Raw genomic sequence first — 23,866 nt, 5'->3', positions numbered from 1 at the left:
AGTTTTAATGGTGCAGTGTAAAGTTCAACTTCGGCTTCAAGCTAAATTTAAAAAGCGTATGTGTTTCTCTCTTTATGCTAATGAATTCAGGAAGCTGAGAGTATGTGAATGAAAGATAGAGAGCAGACAAATAAAAGTCTCCTGCCAAAAAATTATTGAGACTTTAAGGTCATTCAAAGAAAAGAACCGGAGAGAAAGCATTCTCTTTAATCTTGACGTCTTCTTTTTCTCGTGTCTCGCTCATATGACATCAAGCTTCTCGGCTTGTTGTTGTTGTTTCAGGAGCTCGAGAGAAAATCAACACAATTCTAAACTAATCCGTTGATACAGGAAACCTTTTTACCGACAGATTAATGCACATTAAATAGAGTGCAGAAAAATTGAACCACGTCTTTCATCATAAACTTCAATTCTGTGTCTAATTAATTGAGTCAATAATGGATGACATGATGAGCAACAATACTTATGACCTCGCTCTGCACGTGAAGGAAAGCTGACTTCAGTGCTGGAATTTGTGCATCTTCAACAATCTCAAAGAGATCAAATGGAGTGATCTGAAATGAAATTCATTAAAACACTATGGCTGAACATAAAAAAGTAATGTGGCATCCATTTCTAAAGAACGCTAAATAGAGAAACGCATTAATTGCAAACAATTTAAATAAAAAAGAGATGGATTGCAATCTAAATCAATGAATGCCACAATCAAGTGTGGGTGTAATGAGTACATAGACCCAGCATTACATCCTCTGTGTTTACCAAAATGGTCAGCTACACTGTTAATTTATTATCAAATCACCATTAATCATTTGTGAAACTCGTCATTAAATCCATAGAAAAAAAGAAAGACGATAAACAGGCTAAATGGTCTGTTTTTTTCTCTCTCTCTCAGTTTTCTTTCCCTGTTGAAGCCAGAGCTCTCTCTCTCAGCTGCAGACCAGCTACCCAGAAGCTGGTATTCAATGACTTCAGCAGGGTACATTCTCACTGACGTGGGGGCTTGACCCCGTGTCCCAACTCAGGCCCAGAGTGTTTTTACCACTTAGCCTTCTTAGTGATGAACTGACCTACAACGTCCTGGTAAATTAACTTTCAGCTTTCATTAGGCTGGTAAACCAATACCAGAGGAAACATGTCCGTATAACATAATGTAGGGCTGCTTAGAGGGACTCAAATGCTGCTTTTGTTAGGTCACATTTTAAAGGTTTGAAAAGGTGGATTTACCAAAGAAAACTCCCTACAATATCTACTCAATAATGTAAATACATTTGTTTGTGTTTTTTTGTTAGGGTAAAGCAACTCTCATCTGCAAGTACAATTATATGACCATTGAACCCAACACCTAAGTAGCCAGAGCATGTTGCATATACATACAAAACACAAAAGAAAAACGGATGTTTCCTGGGTCAAAGTTATAAATCCTCTGTGTGAAATTAAAATGCCAGTTGCTCTACCGCAAAGATAACGGTTTGGTGGTTAAAAAAAAAGAAGTTTGGCGTTTTGGGAAATATGATTTTATTGCAAAGAAAAAAGGGAGAATATATGTATCATATCAGTAAATATGAAGCTACCGCCAGCAACTTGGCAAATATAGCACAAATAAAGGGAGCATTCACAAATGTTCCCTGTATTTGTGTATCTGCATGTTATGTCCCTGACATTATACATTTTGTATTAGCGTCTTACCATCAGCAGCCGGGTCCCACATGAACATATATTTGACATGCTTATGTTGGAAACATTTTTATTACTTTAAATGCTACACGTCAATCCAATCTGACGAGGACATCAGCTGTCTTTTTGAATGTTCATAAGTCATATATATATAAAACTTATGAACATTCAAAAAGACGAAAAAAGATGTCATTCATATTTAATGTCACAGAAAACAAAATTCAAATCCAAAGTCTCCCTCAAAACCCCATCATCTTTTTTCCCCAGATTATTCTTTCAATAACTCTTTCACAGCTATAGGTTTGAGAAAAATAACATTAGTGCTCCAGTGCTCTACAAACCAACATACTCTTGTTTTCTTTCCTCTTTTCGTTTGAATACCGGTAGCTGTGCTGCTTTTCATCAATCTCAGCCGCCCTTTTCATCACTGTCAATCAGCTGACATTCATCACTGGCTGTGTGCTTGGTGGGGGACGGGGCTGCGCTGATTCATTTCACTGTGGTACAATTAGACAGACCTCCTTAATCAACCACGTCTGTTGATGCACCGCCAATTGCAAGAGCAGTCAATTTTCCTCAGCATGTAACCCCGGCAGATTAAGCTCTCGGTCTCATGGCATCCTTTCTATCAAATCTGGTGATCAATGTGTGCCCCTGCTTTTCCCATGTTACGCACACCTTGAGTCCCTTGGTTTGCCGATATGATGACGTATACCATTAAAACAAAAGAAACCCGTCAGCCGGCAGAGGTTTTACTAATCCCATCTCCTCTGTGATAACAGTTTTAGCAATGTTGGAAATCAGCAAGTTGGCAACACATGATCACTTTCTCTCCCGTTGCTTCAGACCCAGACTCACAATTTGCAATCAATAATTAGGCCAACTTGGGAAGAGTGCTTTTGCTACCATTTGGTACCAATGCTTGCAGGTCACTTGTGAGAAGAGGCCCTGGTCCTTCAGGATCGGATTAGATTCACAGGATTATTGAAATTAATGTGATAAAGTAATTTGATTTTAGTTATTTATTTTCCTGGATTAGCCAGCACAGTGGATTGCATTTCAAGGAAATATACTGTATCACAAGATCTCAAACTCAAATGGTCAGGGAAGTAAAAAAAAAAAAAACCCTTGCCATTCCAGACGGATCACCATTTTATAAACTTTTCAAAAGATACCCCGTCGAGTTTTCCTGTAAACAATCTACAGTTTCTATTTATATTCAGCGTCTTTCTCCAAAACTAATTGCGTCTACCCTGTGGTCTTAAAGTGGGCTGAATGTATTTTCTTCTAAATAACACACTTATCTTTCCAAGTGTAAACCTGTATTGTTTACATCCATGTCTGTATTGTTTACGTCATGTAACAGTCTTCAGTTCTTTACTGCACATGGCTGTGCTTTACCAGCACCTGTAGATAAGTGGAACACTGACACCATTAGCAGGAATGTGTAGGGAGTAATCCACACATATCTGCATGAAACCTCACATGCATGCACAAAAACAGAAGAATCAGATCCATAGCACTGGTCAAAAACTCCAATGTATCTTTGATTAAAATATGGTTTTAAGCAAATGCAAGTCCATGACCCTTGTCATAAAAGTTGAACCGTTTCCTAAACAACTTGAAAACATCCTTTTTTTAAGGAAACAAACTCCACAAGATGTGAGCAGATATCGATTATGTCTTATCTCAATTACAATATGTATAGTACCGGTATGCTTTCTGGTTATTGATCTAATAAAAAGTCCATATAATAGTTCTATTTTTGTAAATTGCTGTTTGAATGAAGTCCTAAAAAGTCAGTATGTTGAAATTTTTCTACGATGTCCCTTTATTAATACAAATTCATATTTACCAGCCGGGTATTGTTAGGGCTAAAGAGTGAGGATTCAATTGGCGGAGATGACAAAAATGTCCGTCTATTAACTGACTATCTCTACAAGCATGCTCACAAATAGCTTAGGGAAATAATATGACTTAACTAGACTGGGGTATTCTCATAAACATAATTCTTGAATCATCGGACGTGCAGAAGTTGCACCATGAAACTGGCTCCAGCTTCCTGTGTCCCGTTGCCGCCCAAGATCCCAGGTCCAGAGTCCCCTTCTCCTGAGCCCGGTGACCCAGGGCCCCGTTCCTGTCCCTCCTCTGGCTCCCCTCCACCCGCCCTACGTCAACGTGTTCTGATGGGACTTCTGGAATCCGTCCCTTGAGAAGGAGGTACTGTAACACCCTGTTAGTTATGTGTCTGTCGCCCCAGTGACTGTTTCATTCCCTTCACCTGCCCTCAGCCACACCTCTGTCTCCCTGATTGTTAATTTCCTTCACCTGCCCTCAGCCACTCCTGTCTCCCTGATTGTTAATTCCCTTCACCTGCCCTCAGCCACTCCTGTCTCCCTGATTGTTAATTCCCTTCACCTGCCCTCAGCCACTCCTCTGTCTCCCTGATTGTTAATTCCCTTCACCTGCCCTCAGCCACTCCTGTCTCCCTGATTGTTAATTCCCTTCACCTGCCCTCAGCCACTCCTGTCTCCCTGATTGTTAATTCCCTTCACCTGCCCTCAGCCACTCCTGTGTCTCCCTGATTGTTAATTCCCTTCACCTGCCCTCAGCCACTCCTGTCTCCCTGATTGTTAATTCCCTTCACCTGCCCTGAGCTTCCTCTGCCTCCCTGATTGTTCATGCCCTACACCTGTGGTTTCCCCCTTATATATACTGCCATTCTGTCCCGTGTCCCCTAGAAATTTATGAATTCCTATTGTTAGTTCCTGTAAATCCTGTGTGTCTCTTTGCCTTTCTACCTGAGTTCCACGTTTGATCTTTTTCTCAATAGGAGTTTTTTGTTTCACCTTACCTGGACTCCTGTCTGTTGCCCGACCACCTCCCGTTGCATCATTATTGTGCAGAATGAGCCCTCTTAGGCTGTACACACTCATATTCTGGGGCAATGGAACTCAAAGGTTGGAGAGGCTTGTGACTGGAAGGTTGCCAGTTTGAGTTCAGATTGATAATCGCATTGAATAAGTGGTAATGTAAAGTGTAATGTAAAAACAAAACAACAATCCTCAAATGACATTTATAAAGACAATTTTCTATTCTATGTTTTATTTCTCCAAAATATAAAGACTGAGGACAATGTTAATATGAAGAACATGTTGTGTTGTGTCAAGATAATACACAAAACTATATCATATATACTTTGACATATGATTATTCATGTGACACACCACACTAACTATCTTTTAATGATTTGTTGACAATATATTAACTTGAAATACTATATGGAGAGAAATCTTCAACCATATATATGATATTCAGGACAACTCTACAAATTAGCTTGCAATTATACATATGTATGTACTGACCCAAGTACATTACACAGATCCATACTCACATTTTTATTTATAATAACACAAACAATAATTTGCAGTGGGATCTTCACACACATCCTGCACACATATTCTGCTTTTTACTTTCTCACATAAACACACATAATTAAGGTGTTGAACTGGTATTCTAGGGTTTGACATACTCCCAGCCTGTGCTGCAGGATCTGGATGTAAAGGATCGTTTATCTCTGTAATCCTGAGCCCTGCTCCCTGTAAGTCTTTAATATAGTAAGGTCTGGAGTAGAACATTCATAAAAGAAATAAAAACATTCAGACTGAAAAAAGACAGCTATGAAGAAAAGTAGAGGCTACAAATAGTTGATGGTATTTATAATATAGTATGGTGCACTTTATAATATGTATGTTTACAGCTGGCTAGCGATGGAGGAAGCCCTGTCTGTCTCAGAACACTTTTCAGAATTAAATTATATTTGAAATGACTTGTTTCTCAATAGAAATGTATCTGTGGACACAGTAAACCAAGTGAGTAAACTGCCCTCCACTTTTCTGCAACCAAGCTCATAGTGCCAGCCAAGGAAGAAATAGATTCTAGGTAGAAAGCCAAGTTTCATGTGTGTGAGACATTGATTAATGTGGGGCGCATATTCGAAGAATTGATGAAGTGCAGATGCATCAGCGTAGCGTTTACAATGAGACGGATGAGGCGGTGAGGCAGCGTGTGGCTGTTTGGGCTTGAGAAAGGACCAGGCAGCGTTTGGTGATTTGAAAAAATGTTGCTTTTAATAGAAAGACATTTTGAATGTCGATGTAAAACAACAAATTGGTATTGGTAATAGTTTGTGTCATTAGAAAGGAAGAATAAAAGGTCTTCGGGGAAGTATCCAAAATGTTCCTTTTCAGCGGGTATTGAAATGACTGTTTGATTTGTCTGTGTTTGATTGATGAGCTGTGGTGCAGAACACTGGCAAAGGGAACAAGAGGAAACTTGCACTGCTCGCTTACAAGCAATAGCTGGAGCATTGGGATGGAAGATTATTGTCCATAAGTGATCATTTCAGAGAGGTTTACGTCTTGTTTAATGTAGCTGAGCAGGTCATTATCTATCGAGCCAGCAAACAGATGTGAGCAGTGCATTTTCTTTTCTTGTTGTGCAGACAAATTCATGCAAAATAAAACAAAATATCAGAGGTGCCCCAATGAAATAAAAAATATTATACATTAGTTTAAAACCATCTGTGACTGAGCGAAAGCCCTCTGTCCCACTCCTTACAGGATGGTTTGTGTTGCACATTGTTTGTTTACCAACAGGATGCTGAAGAAGAAAAAAGGTTTGCCATATTTTAGGGCATTTCGTGTGCAAAGAGATCTCTGATAACAAGAACCTGGGAACGTGTGAACGCAAGTCACTTTGAAAAGTTTGCTCAGCTCATTAATGTTGAGGTAGTCCAATACTACCGGTAAAGGTCTGGGCCTTATTATCTTTTCGACAACTTTATTTTCACACTAGCACCAGCCTCATCTCTCAGCCTGTTTCAGTGAGTGGCTGTGGCAGACTCACAGGTCAAAGGTCACCATTGTTTAACTTTCACTTCCAGATAGAATAATGACTCCTCTATTTCCGTACACAAGATGCAGTTGTTTTTCCTGGACCGTCACCCAGTTTGCACAATATCACAATATTACACTTCCAGATTACAAACCACAGCATCAGTATCACACTCTGCTCACCACTCTATCACTAGCTATTTCAGATCTGTGACCCCACATTCTCGTCTGGTCCTTTAATGAAATTGTGTCAGCTGGTACAACACACACACACACACACATGCACGCACGCACGCACACATTCTGTGACTATGGTATCACCACGGAAACATCTCTCAAAGGCGGAATCTGTTTTCTCCACCGTGGACACGGCCTCACACAGTACCTCCCTGTTTAGCCCTGATGAACAGCTGCTGAGCCTTTTTATTTTCAGCTTCAGGGACAGGAAATGAGTCACTGGGAGACTTTCAACCTCGCGACCTCACTGACTCTCAAAGGGTCGTAAAGTAGACCTTATAGATTAGGTCAGAACTGTGGCCGATGTTCCAGTTATGAATGTGCACTTGTTTGACAGTGTGGATGATTTTTTTTTTCATCACTTAAATGTTTTTATTCGTTTAGACATATTAACATAAAACAAATACAAAAATGTCAGACATAAACATACAAATATATATACATACATACGTACGTACATACACAACAGCAACATTCTGAAAAAGAAAAGCAACCCCGGCACCCCTTTAATTATCTTTTACTTGTAAGTTTGTATATACCACCCTGCATCTATATTTTGCATTTCCCTGAAAACATAAATCCGGCCGCTGATTATTTGACCCCTCCTCTAATTTGTAATAAAAGCCATCAGACTTTTCCATGCTTGGTCAGTTTGGCTTGAACTGTTCTTCACCCTGACAATCACACTTTCAAAAGCAGCCGTCTCCATCATGAGTTTGAGCCGGTCTGTGAGCGCGGCCGTATGTGGGCTCTTCCAGTTTCTCAGGATAAGCCTCGCTGTCACCATGAAACCTGTTGATGACAGTCTAATCTCTGCTTTGGTGAGGCCTGGTGGCCCCAGTGATGTGTCCCCTAATATACACAGTTGTGGGGACTCGGGTAAAGGCCTCTTGAGCCACCCTTCTCTTGTATTCAATGCTGCCTCCCATAAAGGCCACACGTTGGAGAACTCCCACATAGCGGGTAGAACAGTAAAAGTGCCAATTTCTATTTTACATTTCCAACATTTATTATCTTGCCTCAATCCCTTTTTATACAGTTTCAAAGGTGTAAATAATATCTGTGTACAATTTTATAGTAAGTAAACTTGCTTCTTGCATCCCTTGTAGCCCAGCCTACATTTGATATTATCTCTTGCCATACACCTTCCCTAATATCAGTATCAAGATCTTTTTTTTGTCTCAGTCCATCTCACATTCCAGCTTGAATATTCAACATGTTTCTATAAAGTATTGAGGGTGGTTGAATTTGAAAAGCGGGTGCCCTGACATTAAAACTTATGAGATACAATCATTTGAATCCAACAATAACTCAGGATCAAACTTTACCTCGCCTCTTTGGTGCTTGACGCTGACAACACAACAACTTTAGACTCTGCTCATGGAAAGAAGAGATGCAACTTAAGCTTCACAATTGAGATGTTCACCATTATATGATACAAATAATCACATTCATAGCCCACCAGCAGGAGGCCGATCCCACCGGAGAACAGGGGCAAGGAGAGGAGGCTGAGCATCTCCCAGTAAAGGATACATGCTACAGTGTTAACGGAGCTGGCTTCTCTTATTAGTGGTTGAGAGCAATTTATGTTTTTAATGACAACTCACGCAACAATGACAACAATTTCCCAACAAAGATTGCCAGGGCCAAATTGTGTTCCCTGTCCGCCTCTGCATGTGTTTCACCTGACAGCAATAGACTTCTAGGGATGAATGCAGTGGACTCATAATATTGGCCTGACTATAAAATTGTAAATGACTTTGCGGAAACTACATCTGATTCATTAAGTGGGTTGCATTATATCCCCGGACTAGAAATGTACTGCAGAGAGAACCTGTTACATTAAGAGAGCGTTGCATTATGGGTTGTTTGCAGATGCCAATGTTGCTAGCCTCGCAAGTTTACCTCAATTATATTTATTGTGTGTGTTTTTTTATTTAGAATAAGTCAGGCCCAAAAGTGTGAACAAAACTTATTGTGCAGCCACAGAGAACATACGTACTGGGTGCAAACCTGTCAAAAGCATATCTAGATATCTTTAATACAGAAATGGAAACCGAACCATCAGTCAAGCAGCCATGAAATACTGTGGTCATGAAATGTCATGATGATAACCTCAGATACAGTCGAACAGCAAATATAGCGTGTAAGTTTCTGCCTCTGTATATGACTGGCATATATTTGTATCTATAGGTGTATTGGAGAAAGTATCTTTTCCTGACAAATAATAGGGTTGACAACACAAAGAGCTTCTTCTGTACACGGGTGTCTCACTTCAAGTCATTTGCTTCTCATGACTGAAACATTTCTCTCAACAGAATTTCATCAGAACCTCCTTGGGCACAAAGACGCTATCATTATTCAAAGCAGTTGTAGCAGCTTCACATTTGATACAACAGCTTATTCAGATAGGGGTGGTTTACTTCGAGTGTTACACTGGGATGATATAGGATTCAGGGAATGAAAGCTTGAGTGTGTTTGAATGAGAAACCTTTCCAATAGCACATCCTGAGTCTTATTTGTTCAAAGAGATAAGATCAAGGAGGGAGAATATTGGGGCATAGAAAGAGAGGGGAATTGGGAAAGGATGGACAAGCAGCCGGAATGACACATTTAACCAACGGAACAACTGATTGCCGGGCGGTAAAAGAGAGAACATTGATCCATGCCGAGGAAACATCCCTGCACTCTGACACCTTTCCTTCACCTCACCTCTCCTCTCCTCTCACTGCTCTCTACATCTTCATGAATGTGTGTGTTTGAGGTTTACAGCTAGCACTCTTTTTCAAATGTATTGCCCTGTAGACCCTGATTTATGTTTTCGTTAACGGTCATATCTGGCCCATTATTTTGGATAATTGTAATCTAAAAGGGTTTTGGGACATCCACTGTTTGATCAAATTGGTGTTGATGAGGATAGATAATTGAATGCCATTAGTGTGGGAGCATGTGTGGGTTGTTGTATTCAGAGAGAGGACAGCACTTTCATAGCACACAGTTTTACAGTAAACCACAGACGTCTGTCACTATCCAGGTTTTTAAAGAAGCTCAGGTTCAAAAGCTGCACTCGGATCAACAGCCAACACCCCCGACATTGAATCTCAGTCAGTAGTGAGTAAAAGCTCATGGACCAATTAAGTCAACGCAAAATAAATAACATTTGTAGAGAGATGCAAAGTCAATCCCAACAACGTTTGATATCTACAGCAGCAGGAACGCAATTAGTACTCAATGATCGGTTATGCCCTTAGCAAGCACAGAAAAGAAGGAAACGCAATCACACACTCACAGAAATACAAGGAAAATTAAGTATTTAAAATCGCATTCTGAATAAAGAAAAATAGATGCGTGGTTACCCTCTTTGCCAAAGACTCACGTAGAACTGATGATATTGCTTTTATGAACCGAAAGTGTTGTTCACCTTATCGGCTGGATTTACACCGACACACCTTTTGGTTTATTCAAGACTGATATTTATCACGTTTACCGTTTATGTATGGATGTACAATGATGCGAGTCACATGATGTTGACCAAGTGAACGTTCAACATGACGGATGGTATTTGAAATGTTCCTCCCTGGGACCGGATAAGTTGATCCAGCCTGTAGACTATTCACACTGCTTATCAAATAGATATGTTTGGCAGGCAGCAGAAGACTCATGTGTGCTTCTGTTGTTGATTTGTAAACTGCCTATTGCTGGAAGTATTTATTGAAGTTCTAATCAGGATTTTTAGTAAATAACTGGCTCATGGAAAATGATGACTTTATTCTGCTTTTGTAAAATCAAGTTTGTATGATGGTTGAAAAGGAGTCAATTACTTAAATAACAAATAACATTTGTGAGTTATAAATAGTAAACCGGCTATCAGACAAAACTTTACAAGCTGTGAAAATTGATCATCAGTGATAAATGTTGTTGTTGCAGCAGGAAACAAACAACTTTTGGACGCTTGGGAGTCCGCTTGAAATCTGCCTGAATCCACTCAATACATTTCTGTAAATGGGGTATTATTCAGTGAAAAAAACAAACAATGAGCTTCATGTTACTGAATGGATCTACAGTACATCCACGCTTTCTTTTTATACCTCCAATTATCCGGCCCAGTTTTTATATTTAGCACCATTTGCATAAGATTTCCTGTTGATGCGTAACGGACTTGGCAAATGGCGTTGCCTCTGTGGACAAAGAGCCTCTGGTAAAAGTGTGTGTCAGACAGAATACAACATACAATATATAACAAATTATATATTTATATCATAATCAGCAACCCAAATCAAGTGTTGGTTTCAGTGAGGTTAAAGGAATGAAGGAGAGAACTGATGTCCATCGGAGCTTCAGAGCAACAGCTTTTTTGTTGTTGCAAGTTCTCTCCAGCAAAATATCTCCACATTAGGTCTCAACAACATTATGCAAATTAATATTTAGCTTTCGATCTTTGAGATTTGGTCATCTTCAAAATCGTTCTAACTTTTGAGTCCCAATCCAAACAGGAAATGAACTGCCGTTGTGGCCGACAACGCCACAAGAGGACGTGGACAATTATACAGCTTGGTATCTTGTTCGACGGCACGCATTTTAAAATGAGACCTTATTGTCAATAAGAAGTTATTTATTCATGAGAGTAATTTCAGTTATTAACTATTCTCCTCAGAATGCATGCAGTGGACTGGGAATGCAGGCAGCAGATTGGCCGTCAGCAGTGAGATTGGCCCCACGCCACCCTGCTGAAACAATCGATCTCATCACTATAATGGGACACGAGTCTGACTTGTGAAAATGATACAGTGCATTCTGATGGATGTGCTTATTCTGACACACAGTTTCCATGCAATTAGGAGTGGACGTAATATCCGAGACACATGGGAGGACAATCTGGCCTAATTTGCATGCGTGTGGCATCAGGGATTACGATGTGACTAAGTAATTCATCTAATCTCTGGTTTAGGAACAGCTGATTGTGCAGAGAGCTGCAACTCAACCACTGTGTTCCTAGAGGCAGCGAGGTGGAAGGATGAGAGACAGAAAAGTAACAAGAATAGGAAGATAGAATGACAGGGTGAGAAAGAAAGAGGATGGTTAGAGAGGAACAAAAACTCAAAGGGTTCATAAAAAGGTAAGACAGAAAATTAAGAAAAAAGTAATATGGAAAGAGAGAATCTGAACCCAGGATGGCGAAAAGAAACCAGGTCATTGGGAGAAACCGGGTTGAATCAGGACACTGCAGAATATATTTAGATGCTCTGCAATAAGCGAGGGCCTTGTTAATCACATTTGTAAAGAGAAAACTGTGCATGCTCAAATTGCCACACCAAGCCTCCTCCATTAGCGTGTGTTTGTGTGTGTGTGTGTGTGTGTGTTTGTTAAGAGTGTGTGTGTGGCGAAGCACTCCTTAAAAACAGAATGCAACAAAACAGAATCCTCTGTCTGTAGACATGTATCACCCACACTGACACACATTCTTCTTCTTGAGCAGTATTCTTGAGCTGAATCACAATACTTAGATTGATTGTCAAATAATTTAAACACTGTATATGTATTGATAGCGGACACAATCCTGTCTCAGTATCAAATCTTGTATGTCAGGCCATTAACCAACTCAACGCAGAAGTAAGGATGGATGGATGGAGATATATGGGATTTAAAGTGAAGAAAGTGAAATGGACTTAAAAGAACGGTCAGCCAGAGATTAAAGATACAAACATCTGATGGAGCCAATTAGGACGCCCCCCCCCCCCCCCTGTAACTGGAGCTTCTTCATTTAACAGCTATACATTTCAGTGTCTCCATTGAGGGAAAAATAAAGACCTAAAACCTTCTTAGAAGTTCTTCATGTAGTAATGCGGCACGTTTGAGATGTGCAGGTTCAAAACTCTGAATGCAACTTTCTCTTTTTCATTGCGAGATCTTTGTGAAATCTCAAACTACATACCAGGGGAAAGGACATTTGTCACTAAATAATTATTGTTCTGTCAAAAACATTCATATAAATGTGTTTAATCACTGTGGCTTTTACAGACATGGAAAAAAGCACGTCAATAAAATGCAATACGGGAATCTGTGACAGAATATATCATATTCATATGTACTATTTTATTATTATACCAATGTGTATGTTGAGTTAACTATAATAAGAATCTGCGCCTCAGAAACGGGTATGGTATGCTAACCATCTTCGTAACTGTTTTCAAGATGGGATATTGACATGAGCATTTATTTATGGACTCTCCTTATATGCAGTTCTGAGAGCCAACACGGAAGCCATGAAATAGCTGCCATGTGTTACGACCCCGACAAAGAAGACAATGTCCCTCTAGTGTTAGCTGAGGAATTCCGGCAACTGGCATGTCTGCACATGCACACATACCCACACACAGTATGTACATGTGTGCGTTCGTCTATATATATGGATGCTACTCTATTTTTAAACTAAACCCTTAAAGAGCACGGCTCTATTCGGCAAGATCCACACTGCAAGTGACCGAATCACAAGCAGCGCTTCACATTCAGCAGACCGTTAGTGGCTCATTATATTCACTTGATCGCAAGTCGAGTATCAACACTGGACTAAAGGGAAGTGGTCTTAATCGCCAGTGACAGTTGGATGGAGACATATCACATATCTGCCCCCCACCCAAGCTCTCTTGGCCTTCCCTCCCCCTGCTGTCGAATTCTCTTCATTTCACTCGGACCTTCAGAGGAATGAGATCATGACCACACAACGATCTGGAAGTTGACGATAGGCCATTCCCCTTCCCTTTTTTTGTCGTCATCCCATGACTTGTTTAGAAGTGTCGAATGAGACAAACTATGAGATCACCCGTGGGGCGGCGACGCACGAAGAAAGTGACAGACGCACAAAACCACATTGTTTAAATATTTCTGCCAATCGCTGCAAGTAATTTCCGAGTAGCTTTGTAGTTGCTTTCGGGTTTTCATGATCGTACTATTAAAGCAGCCGATTGGCAGCCGACGCATTATTGTAGGCTCCAGCATGTGAGGCAGCGCAACACCAGAAACCACTGTAATTACACGTTCTGGCCGGCCCTTTGAATAGCAACGGCAACCGAAACCTTGATCTGGTCAAAGACCAGGAGGAGAGGCGGGGCTCCTCGAGTTAAAATAGAACTGTCCACATGGAGTTGATTTGAGGTTTACTCGATGGGAAGCCCCAGAGTGGGTCTGCTGGGGTAAAGGAGTCAGTTCAAGCTTTTGGAAAAAGACTATCGCGTGCAACTCTGTTGTGGCACACAGAACTCACTTGCCCACAACATTAAATGCATGACTTCTGTAAAAAAATCAAACAGAACGAAGGCTTGAATCTGATCTCTGCGTCTGCGAATGGAAATCTTTAAATATACACACTTTTCTTTTGAAAAGAAAAGTAAATATACTGATGAGATGAAAATGAAAGGCATTCATTTCTTTCTTTATACATCACATGCAATGCACATACACAGATTTCCCCAGAGAACCTGAGGCTTGGTACATAAGATATTTCAGATTGGTCTGTAGTGTTGGCTTCACTTTAACGTATCCCTTATATAAGTCCGAACCATCTGTGAGATTGTTTTTTAAAAGCAAAGAAGTATTTGAGATGAAGCTACGCAAGTTTGTTCTAACCCGAGAGCAACAATCTGGGGTTAGCGTTAATCGTTCTGCGCCGTATGTCCTGCTGCAGGTGGTACACTGGTACACTTCTGGAGTCGCTGACAACTTTAAATGTTATGTTGGCAAAGACTAAGCTACAGTTCCTGCATAGTAGCCGATGGCTAAAGCTAATTTAATCACATCCTCAGGCTCAGGTTTAATAAAGACCTCTGTTTCATTTGCCCACAGAAACTATCCTGAGTTTGAGGTTTGTTGAAGCACTAATCACTGGCACATTAAGAAGCCTCAGCATATCAGCGCCACTACAGGACTGCACTGGGTCGAGCTTTCGTACGATTAAACCGAGTGTTCCCAGTAAAATGTATTTGCACCACTTCTATAACAGTACAAGACAGGGATTTATGATTTCAGTCATAGACGGGGCCTAAAACAAATGCATTGTCAATAAAAGTACGACCCGCTCCTTACAAAGTGTAACTGGCAGGCTTTCCTGTCTATATTATCGACTTTAAGTCTTAAATGTACGAAAAACACATTTTCTGTTGTCATTGACGAAAAATGTCGAGCAAAAGAATTGCAGCTGCCGCGCATCAGTTCCACAGCGCCATGCTGCAGTGGCAGCCAATAAAGTGTCAAGGCCCTTATGATCGTTCTTGAAATGGCCTCTAAGGATATTATGAACTCTGACAATCTCCTCAGAAACTTGCAACTCCTCGGAGAACTGTTACACTGAGCAAAGCCACGGTGAAAGATTGGATCGGAGTGGATTGAAGGACCGGTTGGTTTCCACAGTATCTCCCTCTCGCTGAGAAGCTGCAGTGAATGTGCTAAATGTTGAACTGCCTCTTGTGCCCTCGGTCATTTATTACACAATCTGACATTATATACTGCCCTGCAGTTACCCACCAGTTGACGTCCAAGGTGTCCTTGTCCTGGATTTAAGACCCAAGATACGCAGAAGGAGGTCACACAGCGGGATGGCAGGAGGACAGCGGATGACACTGTAATGATTTTAACTTGCGCTGAGTGCTCTGCTTTTCATCTGCAGTCATAACACAGCTGTTTGCAAAAACATATTTAAAATCATCCAGATATGACATCAAAAAGTGAACACTCTCCCCAAAACACTCCGCTGATGAATTCACACATTCAAAGCAGTCGCATAACTTATTCTCTTTCTTTTCATATGATACGTTTCCTGTCTTGACTCTGATTGATTACTTATTTCAGCACAGCAACGTACTCGACTGTCAGAGCATCCAGTTTTCTCTTTGAGGCCCACCCACCCCCGGGAGTAATCAGATGAACATACGAGGTGCTCGAGGAAGAAAGCCTCTCGACTGGATTGGAGGAGGAAGAGAATGAAAGACTAAGGGGACAAATCTGATACTGGTGAAATGTGCACTCATGGGAGGCAAAGAGGGAGCTAACAAGGGCTGGTGGTCGTGGTGCCGGGCAGGCGAGCTGCATGTGAACTCAATATTATAAGACCTACCAGGAAGGGAAAGTAAGTAGGACTTGTGGTTGGAGCTGGCGGAGGAGGGTGGCGTCGATCAGTTTTTTTTTTTTCTCTCTCTCTCTCTCTTATACAGTGCCGCAGACCAGATGGTATCCTCATTGAAGAAATTATGAAGCAAAAGGAGAATTAGAAGCAGACTGCAGGGTGCGGTTGTCCATCGGGCCACACACCGGTTTTCATTTCTTACAATACATAAAACATAACAGAAATAAACTGTTACTCACTGAAAGATTGAATGTCACACAGACATCCTTCAAGGTCAGTGTCTACAGGATTATAAAGCATGTTAGCTTCTTTTATCAGCAACAGATCAGGTCACCTCACTCCTTAATCTTAAGACGGCGGCTAAAGGGAGCACAGCTTCGCTTCTGAATACTCCTCCTCCGAGGAGCTCCGTTGTTCGGTTCTAGCGTCAGAAAACAGAAAATCCGGAGTTACATTTCACGATCAGCGAAGTGCAGATTACGTTTATAGCCGTTATGTAGCAGTTCCCTAAAATGCTGCAATTGCAAATTGGTGCACAGCAGTAATATGTTGGGCTGGATAACAGCAAAACTAGGAGCTGTGCTAAAGTTTGTGGTTTCAACTAACTGCAGTCACGGTGAGCAGTAGTTCTGAGGAGAGAGAGATACATGGACTGAAAGCCAAGCGGTGACCGAATGGGGCTGGGGAGGAGCAGAGCTGGAGATCAGGTCACGGTTCTGTGAGTAGACTGTTGTTTTTGTGATCCGAGTCCCAAATGTAAAGCACTTACTAGGAACACCACTGGGCTGAGCTGGGAGAGCCCACTCAAACCCTCAGCAACCAATTATCCTGCTCTCAACAGCTGACAGCGATTTCATCAAGGCAGGAGAAGTCTTGTTTAAAAGTCAATCAGGCACTCACGGGGGAGGAGTGTGTCTGTGGATGGTCGCTCATCTGTCCATCTGGCTGTCCAACTCCCCATGTACCCCAAAAAAACCTTTTACATTGAACCAACAATCGGAGAAAATTTTGCGTCAGACTTTTGTTAAAAAGACCTGAGATACCAATCAGGTGTGTACGATGACATTCACTGTACAGAGCTCACACACACTGTGATTATTGGAGTCTAAGGTGGGAACATCTAGCTCGCTGAAAGCACAAGTGCATTAGTTGATAAGCAGTGGCGGTTCGTCCATAGGGGGCGCTAGGGCGCCGCCCCTCTTAAAATTTGGAGATGAAAAAAAAAGAAGAAGAAAAAAAAAAAAATCTGTCAAAAAACATTATATGCCAAATCATTTAAATAGTAAATATACCGTGTTGACGCGCTAAATGTGTGTGGGAGACCGTAAGCCCCTGTCAACAACCACTTAAGTTAATGTGAAAAAATATAATATATCACCATTATCACGGAGAGAAGCCCCTCCCCTTTTCCGAGGCGCTGGTCTAACGTGTGTGTACGGCATCGATACAACATTTCAGTCGTTTTGGCAATGACCGGCTTCACATTGGCGGATGAAACCGGGAATCTTGGGGCGCACGCGATTGGATTATTCGGCAGATCAGAGACCCGTATGTTCCCTCAGCCCATAGAGCAGTGTTGCCAGGTCCGCGGTTTTCCTGCGGAATCGGGCCACCTTGAAGTGTTGCTGGTTGAATTTTTTGTCCTTGGTTCGGGTAGACCTATTTTGCATGCAAATTACATGAATATCTTTCAATAAAAATCCATATTTTAAATGAAATAATTTATTCATAGCCAAATCCTACCAAACTGACTCCAGATCAGCACGTACACATTTTATTTATGATAATATACTGTATCTAATTACACAAGGCCATTTTAGGACCTAGGTGAAATAACTTGAGGGAAAACTGCTTTTAATGCTGGCAAACTAAACATATGTTGTTACTTTGTAGATATTACAATACAGGGCTGGTTTTTGGGCTGGTTGTGTCACACAGACCTGGCAACCCTGCTGCCCAGAGCTCCACGGAGGTACGCGAGCAACATAGCTAGCAGAAGCTTTATGTTAGTATGGCGTCGGCGACTGAAAACTCTGGTATCTCTACACCAAACACCTTTCAATCGACGGTCAGATATTGACAAGAAGAGGCTGAAAGAGTTGGGACCCGAACATCCGGATTTAAAAATTCTGCAGCAAAGCGCTGACCGCGGAGGACGTACACCCGGAGGTTCTCCTCAAGCCTATATGCTAACCGGAGCTGGTTAGCTGAATGCTCCATGAGTAATTCGTTTTTTGTTTCCCCTGTCTGTTTTCTAAAGTCCTGGGACGGAAACTCTCTGGACTACAACGGGGTGAGGGATCTACAGAGCTTCAGACAAGTGTAAAGCACGAATCTTGCCGCAGTTATCTAGCTAAGAACATGGAGCTAACTCGCTAACAGCATGAAGCTAACCCTGTTTGCAGACCGAACTGGCATCGAAAACACAACAAAGAAGTTCTGAAAAACAGACACATTCACTCCAGAATAATGGAAACAGGCTGGTTACAGACATGATTGACTTTAACCAGAGTTATTGAGAAGTTTGACCACTTTAAAGAGAGGAGGCTACTTTTCTTTACATATAGTGGGTCTACTCTGTCAAACAGTTAGAAATGCACTCTGTCATTTCTTGTTTTCAATGTATTGTATTTTATTTTTGTTTGTTGTTCAACGATATTATTGAGTGTTTGTGAATTTTATTTTAATGAGCTATTTTTATTTAGCGTTATTTTTAAAAATCTGTTTCCTGCGGAAATTCCTTTCCATCTGTTGCACTTCCTGCTCCTGAGTCCGTCTTTCCGTCACAATGGTTTTATATTGCCGAGGGTGAGTTGAGTGAAAAACGATTTTGCACTATTTTGGCTATATTCTTTAATAAAAATTAACCGTTTATGTTACATACAGTAATGGAATGTTAATACGATCCCGGCGTCCAGCTGTCGTGTCATTTAGACTGTCAAAATATACGTTTGGTGGCGGTTTCATTGAGCCACTTTCTAGCTCATGTAGTTATTTATTTTGTCCATTAGGGGTCTCTGTTTTCCCTTGTATGTTACATGTCATGGTTTTGATGAGAATTGTTATTATTTAGATTTAATGTGGTCCTGTCTTCCATGGACAATGTTTTTTTATTGCTGAGGAAGTGGAAGTGCAGAGACAAATCAGAAGGCAAATGTGTGTGTTCTGTTGTCTTCTGCAGAATAAATAAGTGCTGGGAAAATCCACCATCTGAGCCGACTTCTTCCATGCCCGTTCCACATCAGTTACATCTGCTCTGAACCTCTTTCATGTGAGGGTGAAACTCTTTTATTTTGCAAACCTCTGAAACCCAACCCAATGTTCCTTAAAGCTGCTCTGAACCTCTCATGCCCAAAGTTACAGTGTGTTGATAGTTGTTGTTGGACAGTGTTGAGCACGCTGTGTTCTTGAAATAAAGCTTTGTTTTTTACAATATTCTACTCAAAACCTCTCCTTCTCATTGTTGAGTGATATTTAAACCACGTCGCCCAACTGCGCCCCCCCCAAAAAAAATGTCACCAGCCGCCACTGTTGATAAGTCATCGGAAGCTATTTTAATCAGCAATTTTTCATTTGAATGCAACACATTTGCTGCTTCTCAAATGTGAGGATTTTCTGTTTTGAAACACTGTGAAGAGAATATTTTTGTGCTTTTGTGTTGTTGACGGTAAAAAAACAGACCTTTTGAGACGTCACTCGGGTATTGGGAAACTGTGTGGGCATTTTTGTTTTGTTATGTTCTCGGGTTTTATAGACAAAAATAAAGTTGAAGAAAAATGTGTCGCCACCACAGTTCTAACTATTGAATTCCACTCTTCTTGACTGAAAAGATGCTGAGACATGACATCTCGAAGGATTTTACACATCCATGTTAAAGACCCTCTCCAAATTTAACCGAGTTTTGAACTTTGTTAACATGTCTAAAGTTAGTCTTATATACTACATCAGAGCAGAATAAGCAGCCAACGCCATGGTTCAACATCTCCACCGTCGATCTGCAGTGTAACAGTGACCGTCTCTATATTCAGGATTCAGAAAGCCAATCTCGTCAATTTGTAGGGCGGGGCTTCCCTTCTCATGAGCGTAACGTGACGGCGAAACGAGGCATATCGGAGGACGAGCCAGGTGGAGCTGAATGTGAGTATTTTGCACATTTCACTGATTTCAAGACGATGGCACAGAATACACTCCAACAGTTCGCTGCACACTGCTCAATCAGCCATTTTTCAATCTTAAACCTAGAAAATAAATCATCTTAATTTAAACCTGAAGTAAACAATACTTGGGATGTCAACACCAAATTGTATTTTCTCCAATAATATGTAAAAGGTTTGTTTGTGCTGCCAATCTCATTGACAATAAAGATTAAGCACTTATGAAAGAGAGAAGTAACAACTTGGCTTATGAGCAGAGTGTAATAACTCAAGAGTAAAAATCACAAATAGTTTCCTCCAAAACCAGAAACAAAACTATAGAGGATTTCTTCTTACACTCCATGTGCGGTGGGAAAAAGAACTACACACACCACACTTGGTTTCTGCTGGATGAATAATTTGAATCCCAGTGTTTGCTCACACGCTCAAAGAAAGCTTGATCAGGGATGAGATGGTATCAAGGCAGCTTTAAGGATTGCCTGTTCAAACAACATTCGCATCCAACAACAAACATACTGAATCTCCAGTGTAAACACACATTTAAATCAACTACTTGTATCAATGAAAGAAATGTAACGGTATTGAGCAGTGATACCTCCCTACAGACCTGTGTCTTTGATTGATCCATGGGAACCTTGTATTTAAACAAACGTGCAATGATGCCGTTTTTAAAGACGAGTGCCATGCTGCGCTGTGTCTCCTCGTCTAGCTGCCTTCTACAGCTGGTCTGTAGATGACACATTGCACCTCTCTGTGCACTCAAGTCCTAAACAATACCTTGTGAGGGACGATCACGTCTGCAGCTAAGAGTATACATGATCAAGGTGGCCTCCAGGCAGCACACAGACACAGGGAGCGAGAGGAGGTGGCAATAGAAACACCTCAGCAATGTTTTTACTTCTTGGGTCATCATCAAGCTCCTGCCACCCGAAACAAAAGAAGGACTCAACGCAGCGGAAGAGAGACACGAGTGAGATACTGACGAGCTAGAAGATGTATGACTGACATGAACATGAAATGACAAATGCATGTTGATATCAGAAACATACATTTGCTACGTGTGTAAGACACATGAAGAATTGGGCTTGGCGGCTGGTGTGTACATTAGACAGACAAAACAACAGTCAACATAACATAGTGCAATAATTTAAACATTCAATTTACAATGGTATACAATCAAATAAAGTGCACACACAGATAACAGTGCTATAGACAGGGCAATGTAAGTGTGTGTTAAAGTGACATGTGAAATAAGATGTTAAATATTAAGTATAAAGAGGTGTGCAGGGGAGTGACCAGAAGGAAATGTCCTGGGGATGACAGAGGGGGACCCGGGCTCTGTTCATGAGGGTCAGTGGGGGACCCGGGCTCTGATCATAAGGGTCAGTGGGGGACCCGGGCTCTGATCATAAGGGTCAGTGGGGGACCTGGGCTCTGTTCATGCGGGTGAGTGGGGGACCTGGGCTCTGTTCATGAGGGTCAGTGGGGGACCTGGGCTCTGTTCATGAGGGTCAGTGGGGGACCCGGGCTCTGTTCATGAGGGACAGTGGGGGACCCGGGCTCTGATCATAAGGGTCAGTGGGGGACCCGGGCTCTGATCATAAGGGTCAGTGGGGGACCTGGGCTCTGTTCATGCGGGTGAGTGGGGGACCTGGGCTCTGTTCATGAGGGTCAGTGGGGGACCCGGGCTCTGTTCATGAGGGTCAGTGGGGGACCCGGGCTCTGTTCATGAGGTCAGTGGGGACCCGGGCTCTGTTCATGAGGGTCAGTGGGGGACCCGGGCTCTGTTCATGAGGGTCAGTGGGGGACCCGGGCTCTGTTCATGAGGGTCAGTGGGGGACCCGGGCTCTGATCATAAGGGTCAGTGGGGGACCCGGGCTCTGTTCATGAGGGTCAGTGGGGGACCCGGGCTCTGATCATAAGGGTCAGTGGGGGACCCGGGCTCTGTTCATAAGGGTCAGTGGGGGACCCGGGCTCTGATCATAAGGGTCAGTGGGGGACCCGGGCTCTGTTCATGAGGGTCAGTGGGGGACCCGGGCTCTGATCATAAGGGTCAGTGGGGGACCCGGGCTCTGTTCATGAGGGTCAGTGGGGGACCCGGGCTCTGATCATAAGGGTCAGTGGGGGACCCGGGCTCTGTTCATGAGGGTCAGTGGGGGACCCGGGCTCTGATCATGAGGGTCAGTGGGGGACCCGGGCTCTGATCATAAGGGTCAGTGGGGGACCCGGGCTCTGTTCATGAGGGTCAGTGGGGGACCCGGGCTCTGTTCATGAGGGTCAGTGGGGGACCCGGGCTCTGTTCATGAGACCGCCTGCAGACGAAAAGAAGCTGTCTGTGTGGCGTGAGGTCTTGGTCCTGATCGTATGATTAGAGGCATTCAAAAAGACAATTAATTAGGATGTTGTCTCAGTTACCAATTAGGAGATGCTTGTTTTAGTGCTCTGCTCATTAAACTCTAAAGCTGAAATGTATTGCGAGTCGACCCTATAGATGAAATATATCACTTCATAACCTTCATTTGCTCACATGCAGTGCATTGGGGTGATTCTAATTTGTTATCACAGCTTGATTTATTCAATTCGTTCAGCAGGATCTGCTGTTCCGTGACTTCTCATTACAAACAACCCCATCTTTGAATGCAGTCATTGTATGGACTTGGCATCAGGTAACAAGCGTGTTGAGGAGGAACTAGTCCAGTGGCTTGGTGTGTGTCACTGTGCTGGCAGCGAGCCCCGCGTGTCATCAGAGCACATACACACGATGTCAGCATGCTGGGGAGGAGGTCGATATTCCGCCAAGGTAAATGCATTTACATATATTTATTGCAAGCCATTATGGAGATCAGCTTTCGAGCACCGGCTTAATGCTCCATCACATGCAAACCACAACGCCAAGCGAGCTGTTTGGATTCAGATCAGGTCTGGAGAGAGGACCGCGTTCGCCTCCGACCTCCCAAAAGTGGGGCGAACTGGCATCTCTGCGAGAGGTGGTGTCTGGTAACACAGCACGGGAGACTGAGCCAGTGGTGCTATCAAGTGCAACAACTTTTCACCTCCCCATGTTCTAAATGTGTAGCCCTATAAGTATAGCAAAAGTTCCTACCCCCGTGTAGATAATATATAAATAAATTAGAACTTACCACCCCTGTGTCCAGCTGCTCGTTAGTCAGAGACGGAGCGGCTCCAGTCAGAGGTAAAAACCACAATATCTGCACCAACAGCAGCATCTCCGGTGAAATACTCCTCATCCACTTGTGAAGCGCCACGGAGATCATGGTGCCCTATGACAGGCGGGTCCCGCAGGGCGCAGACAGGGACCCCGACAGCCGCATCCACGGGGGTGAAGCCGCACGCCGAGGCTTGCGTAAAACCTGTCCGTCTGCCTCGCTGTGGAGCGCAAAGCACATCCAACACATCCAAACCGGCACCGGTGAGATCGGTTAGAATTTACAAGTTAGTTGTTCGTCAGCAAAACGCCACTTATTTTCAGATTTTTAAAAAGTAAAAAAATAAAGTGTGTTCTTGTCCTATATCAAGTCCATCGGGGGGGGTGATATCCCTTGCAGCGAGAAGCGCGAGCTCGCCTCCTGCTCGTGCAGTCTCGAGCTCTGGAATATGTAAGCAGCTGCGTGCGGTTTTGTCCGGAGCCGCTAGCGGCAGAGACAGCACGTTGACGCCAGGGTTGCCAGGTCTGTGTGACAAAACCAGCCCAATGTCAGAACTAAAAATATGCCCATGCCAAACCATATACACTGCTTTTAAAGTCCAACAGCATTGCTATCATTGCCAAA

At 42.5% G+C, this 23,866-nt stretch overlaps 1 protein-coding gene and 1 long non-coding RNA gene across 2 annotated transcripts in view; one reads left to right on the top strand and one right to left on the bottom strand.

The window, feature by feature from the left end:
* mmp17a (matrix metallopeptidase 17a) overlaps positions 1-23,646 on the bottom strand; it is a 62,349-nt gene extending 38,703 nt beyond the window's left edge. Inside the window, exon 1 of the mRNA XM_056433242.1 lies at positions 23,216-23,646. Within this exon, the coding sequence (XP_056289217.1) occupies positions 23,216-23,350 (135 nt within the window). The 5' untranslated portion in view covers positions 23,351-23,646. The remainder of the gene's footprint in view (positions 1-23,215) is intronic.
* On the top strand, positions 17,571-19,356 carry LOC130205741 (uncharacterized). The gene is made up of 2 exons (XR_008833959.1): positions 17,571-18,729; positions 19,103-19,356. It is a non-coding gene; the product is annotated as an uncharacterized LOC130205741 (long non-coding RNA).
* Positions 23,647-23,866: the final 220 nt, after the last annotated feature.

This window comes from Pseudoliparis swirei, chromosome 15, assembly GCF_029220125.1.
Source record: "Pseudoliparis swirei isolate HS2019 ecotype Mariana Trench chromosome 15, NWPU_hadal_v1, whole genome shotgun sequence".
Classification (NCBI taxonomy): Eukaryota; Metazoa; Chordata; class Actinopteri; order Perciformes; family Liparidae; genus Pseudoliparis; species Pseudoliparis swirei.
This window is presented reverse-complemented; position numbering and strand designations above follow the sequence as displayed.